The sequence below is a fragment of the Chiloscyllium plagiosum genome, chromosome 23 (assembly GCF_004010195.1).
Source record: "Chiloscyllium plagiosum isolate BGI_BamShark_2017 chromosome 23, ASM401019v2, whole genome shotgun sequence".
Classification (NCBI taxonomy): Eukaryota; Metazoa; Chordata; class Chondrichthyes; order Orectolobiformes; family Hemiscylliidae; genus Chiloscyllium; species Chiloscyllium plagiosum.
This window is the reverse complement of record NC_057732.1, coordinates 53,750,294-53,757,073: the sequence shown is the minus strand read 5'-3', so window position 1 is coordinate 53,757,073 and position 6,780 is coordinate 53,750,294. Positions and strand designations below refer to the sequence as shown.

The 6,780-nt window shown below is 39.9% G+C and overlaps 1 protein-coding gene across 1 annotated transcript in view; it reads right to left on the bottom strand.

Moving 5' to 3' along the window:
- Window positions 1-1,708: 1,708 nt before the first annotated feature.
- The window catches only part of elapor2b (endosome-lysosome associated apoptosis and autophagy regulator family member 2b), a 115,897-nt gene continuing 110,825 nt past the window's right edge, over window positions 1,709-6,780 (bottom strand). The window contains exon 22 of the mRNA XM_043714206.1: window positions 1,709-6,088. Coding sequence (XP_043570141.1) covers window positions 6,029-6,088 — 60 coding nt within the window. The 3' untranslated portion in view covers window positions 1,709-6,028. The remainder of the gene's footprint in view (window positions 6,089-6,780) is intronic.

The following is a 6,780-nucleotide window of genomic DNA, read 5'->3' as shown; positions in this document are numbered from 1 at the left end:
ACCTATTCAGCCATTCAATCATGGCTGTTGGGCATTTCAACATCACTTACCCACACTCTCCCCATATCCCATAATTCCTTGTGGGATTAAGAATTCATCAATCTCTGCCTTGAAGACATTTAATGCCACGGCCTCCACTGTGCTCCGTGGGCATTGACTGGAAGCAGAGCCCAGTGGCTGATGAAATTCAACTTGAGCAAAGGTGAAGTCATGCACTTTGGAAAAAAGAATACAGGCATGGACTATTTTCTAAACTGTGAGAAAATTCATAAGGCCAAAGTACAAAGGAATCTGGGAGTGCTAGTCCAGGATTCTTTAAAGGTTAACTTACAGGTTGAGTCCATGATTAAGGAAGTGGCACTGTGGCTCAGTGGTTAGCCTCACAGCGCCAGGGACCCGGGTTTGATTCCTGTCTTGGGTGACTGTCTGTGTGGAGTTTGCATATTCTTCCCATGTCTCCAGTTTCCTCCCACAATCCAAAGATGTGCAGGTTAAGTGGACTGGCCATGCTAAATTGCCCATAGTGTTAGGTGCATTAGTCAGGGGGAAATGTAGAGAAATAAGGGAATGGGTCTCGGTGGGTTGCTCTTTGGAGAGTCAGTGTGGACTTGCTGGACTGAATGGCCTGTTTCCACACTGTAGAGATTTGAAGTAACTAAGTAAAAGCGAATGTAATGTAGTCATTTATCTCGAGAGGGTTGGCATGTAAAAGCAGCGATGTGCTTCTGAGACTTTATAAAGCTCTGGTTAGGCCCCATTTGGAGTACTGTGTCCAATTTTGGGCCCCACACCTCAGGAAGGACATACTGGCACTGGAGCGTGTCCAGTTGAGATTCACATGGATGATCCCTGGAATGGTAGGCCTAACATACGATGAACAGCTGAGGATCCTGGGATTGTATTCATTAGAGTTGAGAAGGTTGAGGGGAAATCTAATAGAAACTTAGAAGATAATGCATGGCTTAGAAAGGGTGGACACTGGGAAGTTGATTCCATTAAGCGGGGAGACTAGGACCCGTGGGCACAGCCTTAAAATTAGAGGGGTCAATTTAAACAGAAATGAGGAGATATTTCTTCAGCCAGAGAGTGGCGGGCCTGTGCAATTCATTGCCACGGAGCGCAGTGGAGACCAGGACGTTAAATGTCTTCAAGGCAGAAATTAATAAATTCTTGATCTTGCAAGGAATTAAGGGCTACGAGTAAGTGGAATTGAAATGCCCATCAGCCATGATGAAATGGCAGAGTGGACTCGATGGGCCAAATGGCCTTACTTCCACTCCTATGTCTTATGGTCTTATGGCCTAAAATCCACGACCACTACTATCTAGAAATTCAAGGGCAGCAGATACATCGAAACACCCTGCAGGTTTCCCTCCAAGCCACTCACCATCCTGCCTTGGAAATATCTCACCATTGCTTCAGTGTCGCTGGGTCAAAACCTTAGAATTGCCTCCTCAAGGGCATTGTGGGTCAACCCATAGAAGGTGGACTGCAGCGGTTCAAGAAGGCAGCTCATCCCACCTTCTCAAGGGGCAACTAGGGATGGGCAATAAACACTGGGCTCAGCCAGGACATCCCATGAAAGTATTTTAAAAATCCGTTCTACTGGGCCATTTCATTGTGGGTCATAGAGAGAAAGTGTGATATCGGTCACTCTCCATTTTGCACTCCTTTCAACTTAAAGAACAGAATATGAGACACCAGAAAGTCCCAAAACTGCTCACATTTATTTAAGAAAGGTGACAGCAAAGACCATGACCATTGTGGTTAACAAAGACTGTACAACTTGGCAGAAAAAAAACCACATAATGTATGACTCCAAAATACACAAACAATGCACACATTCTCAAAAAAAACTCGAATGTACAACACGTGGAAGGAATTTTAAATGGTGTAACCTCTGTCTCTAAACATAGCATCATACATTTGTACTTCAGAAAACTTTCTTTCTCTATATACTTATGCTTCACTGTGTTTGGAGAAATTGACCAGCAGTGGACTTAATATCGAACAGTGCAAGTAATATTCAGAAAAAACTAATTTATTATAACTAAGCACACAATTTTTTTAAAAATTAAAATGATACAGAGTTTTATGTTGACTTGGATTTCCCAGTTAATCTCATAATTTTTCCTGGTGCTATTCTCTGCAATATCTGCACAAACTAGCATAAAGCATTGAGAGATTTTAAGTTAAAAATCACACGACACCAGGTTACAGCCCAACAGTTGGTGCAAGCTTTCAAAGTGCTGCTTCTTCATCAGGTAACTAGTGGAGTCAGATCATTACTCCACCACATCCCTACTCCACTAGCTACCTGACAAAATAGCAGCGCTCTGAAAGCTGGTACTTCCAAATAAACCTGTTGGACTGTAACCTGATCTTTAACTTTGTTCACTCAGTCCAACACCAGCACCTCCACATCAGAAAAATTTTAAGTGTAACTTAAGTTTCCCCGAAATATTGTGCTAGTTTTTAAAAAAGACATGGCCCAAAAGGAGGATCACGTCCCCAGTCTGAGTTAAATCACCATGCCAAGGTTCCACCCACCGCATCTTTCAGCAAACTCCAGTCCCCAGAATCTTTGGGAGTAAAGTGACTGTTAGGTAAGTCATGAAAGGGTTTCAATTTAAAAAAAGAATTTAAAAACAACCGATCACCCCAATTTACAAAATAGCTCTGTATGTGTTTAAAAAGTACGCACAGATATTTAAAATCACAAATGGTGAACTGATCTCGAGAATCAAATGCTATTTTTTGCAATAAATCTATTTTTAAGTGTATTAATCAAAGTCTTCAAAATTATCAAGCACATTAAGGAATATTGTTTAAAAACAATATTTCTAAAAATTGAACCATGTTTTAAAAATGTTGCCCAGCTGCTGATTCTGTGCAGATCTTACACAGATCAAAATGAAAATAGGCTTGAACAGAAACTCAAGGAGAAAGTGGGGACAGAGGGACCAATTAGCCAAAAGGATATAGTCTTAGACACAGTATACTGTACCAATCACCTCCACCGTGGAAACACTGCCCTCTTGTGTCAAAATATAGTTATGCACAGCTCAAAAGTATCTTTTGTAAAAGGGTAAAGTCACCAGAGCCCTACTGGACCATAGGGCTGCTCCCTCAGAGAGAGAGAAGGGACTGATTTAACCTGAGGCTCACCATGCTTCAGGTGAAGGGAGAGATTGAGAAGGAGAGTCCTTTATAGTAACATTAGCCAGTGTAGGAATCGAACCTATGTTGTCACTCTATTGTAAACTTGTTATCCTACCAACTGAGCTTTACGTTTTGCAATTAATGTCTAACTAAAACTAGTAACTGCTTTACTAGAAGTTAAATATGTGCATTAGAGAAGTAATCTATGAACTTAATCAAAATATCATTCTTCATTTCCAGTTCTCTAAGTGTGCTGAGATGTTTGTTCATTAGTTTCAAATTATTTTTCTAAATTCTGAATCTTCCAGTTCTAGTTTACAGCCAAATTAGCATGTTATTAAATAACAAACAAAACACCTCTCCCCTTAGTCAAAAGACATTCATTGAACTAAAATATCTTTATGTATATAATTTTCGAACTCACTGTAATACCTAAATTAACTGAGCCTTGATTTAATCTAAAGGGAATCCGGCAGCACTGTGTCCTCAGTGTGCTCCATCTACAACTGCAACAAACACAAAATTACAAAGAAACATTTCACCCTCATATTTATATCAAAAATTGCACCCCCACTTCACAATTTCAAAAATTCAAATCACTAAATCATTTATTATCATAAACATTGCACAGTTCAGAACTGAGGATCAAAAGTCACGGTCACTCCTTCTGATTACACAAAACAGCACTGCCCTGGAAAGGATTTCTGACCTGGCTAGCTGAGTTTGTTTTTTTTTATATATAAAAGCGAAAGGTATCTGTGGTCACCTGACGGGTGGGTTGTGACTATTCTGCCTTGCTCATGAGTGAAGCAAAACTTTGATTCGGTTGACAAGTTTGTGACACGATAAGCTTGCCTGCTAAATATAACATCACCAAGATCTAGAGGAAAAGGAGTAATGTCGATCAGTACTTTGACGAAGTAAAACTTGTTTAATACATTCACTCACCGACATTTGCAAATGGTTTTAATGAGACTTGCTGCCACTTGATGGTTGGTGGGAGGAACAATCTGTGTAGAAGATCTTTCCTGGGCACATAGTGTTATTAATTAAATAAAAGCAAATCAGTGCTGTAAAATATGAAACTAAAACAGAAATTGTTGGAGAAACTCAGCAGATCTGGTAGCAGCTGTGGAGAGAAAACGAGGTTAAGTTTTTGAGTCTGATACGACTTCTTCAGAATCTTTCTTCAGTTATTAAGCAGTTCCCTGTTGTAGCAAAACTATCTATTAAACTTTCCATAATGTTTCTTTAATGCAGAGATCAATTTTTACACAGCCTGTACAGAAATCAATTAATTCACTATGCACTTTATACACTGAATTTTAAAAATGTGACAATGTTTTTCTGCTCCCTTTGGTAACACAGTCCAATGCCTGTTTCATCCTAGCAACATCCTGCCCCAACCCTTAGTGACTTCTGACAGTGATCACAGTTACAACAGACAAAGCATTAAAAACTGGGTCCTTGTTTCAGTAACTTTTCTCAAAGAGCTACAAGCCTGTGTTTCTGTGCAGTTACTAAAAACAAGTCAGTCTTTGACTGATACATTGAATGTGGTCAACTCTGCAGCATTACTTTTTCCATTGTCAACAATTGAAAATAATGAAGCATTAGTAAACATTACAGAAATAACGTGTAAAATGTCATAAAGGATGGTGATTAAAATAACAGGCTGCAAATGACTTTCAGGGAACACCATGGACCGGCTATACCTTGCATCAGCCACAAGAGGGCACAATGAGCAAGTGTCAACTAAAACCATTGGAAGTGAAGAAATGATTTAGCATCAGCTCTCACAGCCCAACACCAACACTTTAAACAGTCTGTTAGGTATTTGCAACAAATGTTCAATTTCTGTAATAACATACAGACTGAATCATGTTCAATGCACACTCCAGGAAGTTTAACCTTCCCAATACAAAAAGAGTTTTATCAAGCCAAGATAAGATGAGATAGTGTTAGAGGGTTTTTCACAGAATCCTTCATAGAATCATAGAATCCCTTCAGTGTGGAAGCAGACCATTTGACCCATCAAGTCCACACCAACCCTGCGAACAGCATCCCACCCAGACCCCAAACATCCTTGTAACCACACATTTCCTATAGTTAAACCCAACTCCCCTAGCCTGCACATCCCTGCACAGTATTGTCAATTTCCCATGGCCAATCCATCTAAGCTGCATATCTTTGGACTATGGGAGGGAACTGGAGCACCTGGAGGAAACCCACACAGACACTGGGAGAATGTGCGAACTCCACAGAGACCGTCTCCTGAGGTGGAATCGAACTCTGATCCCTGGACTTTTAGAAAATAATGTGATGCTCACAGTCTTGTAAACATTACAAGGTTATTTTCATCATTGAGACACTGACTTACCTGCTGCTTTGTACATTATAAACATAATCCAGAGTTTAAATCCATCACTTTAAATTATGGAACTTACTGTTGCAGTATACAGCTCAATGCAGCTATATTGAAAATTTGGGAAATAAAGTAATGCAGTTAACTGCAAGGAGAAACAAGGGAATAAAGAAAAATAACTTAGCAAACCACACAAATGGTAAAAGAAAAATAACATGTCCAATTATATTGGTGACATAGTAAAAAGAATGAATATAAGCTCTTCCTGAGATTTATGTTGTCAGTTAGGCAACCAGCAGTGTCTATCACATTTGGCAACTTACACCTGATACTCCCTACAATTAGCACAATAAGGCAATCACACTGTTCCTATTTGCAAACGTTTCTTTTCAGTAGTATTTCAGGTACAGTAGTACTTGTGATGTCTTCATGGTTCAAGCTGGTACACACGCTTTGTTGTAGGGATTACTGCCAACATTTCCGTAGCCAACTTTTCCATCTTCATATATTGCGAGCTCTTGGTGACTTGAGTTGAACAGACTCAAAAATATCTTCTTTGTCCTTGTGTGAGAAAAGTCGTAAAAGATTTATCGATCAGATTTAGTTCCTGATAATTTAATTAAGGCAAATGTTGCCATGTGATTAAAGCAAAACCAAATTAAAATTAATCCTAACTAATTGGAAGAAAGAGTTTGACTTTCTTCACGTTAAAACTGTGGATTTGCTCATGCCTCGTGCTATATGACTCGTGCCATGTTTTCAGTTTGCTCCCCCCACTCCCCTTCCCCATTTCCCATTCGGGATCGTCACACCATCCTCCTGCTTTATACCACCACTCTTCCATCCTTGCTGATTCTAAACGTTCATTCACTGGCTCCCGATCCTCTCCTGCACCTTCCTTCGTCCCTTACACGATCCTCGGTTCAAATATCCTCACACCCTCTGATCCTGCTCTCAACCCCATATGTGTAAAACATAAGAGATTAAGTAAAAGATATTGTAAAATAAAATGCCATTTATTGTCACATGAGATAATAACAGAATAGAGAGCAGGAGGAGACCATTCAGTCTCTCAACCCTGCTCCATCATTTAATATAATCACTGCTGATCTAACCATCACCTCAATTCCAATTTCTGGATTAGTGGTGCTGGAAGAGCACAGCAGTTCAGGCAGCATCCGAGGAGCAGTAAAATCGAGATTTCGGGAAAAAACCCTTCATCAGGAATAAAGGCAGAGAGCCTGAAGCGTGGA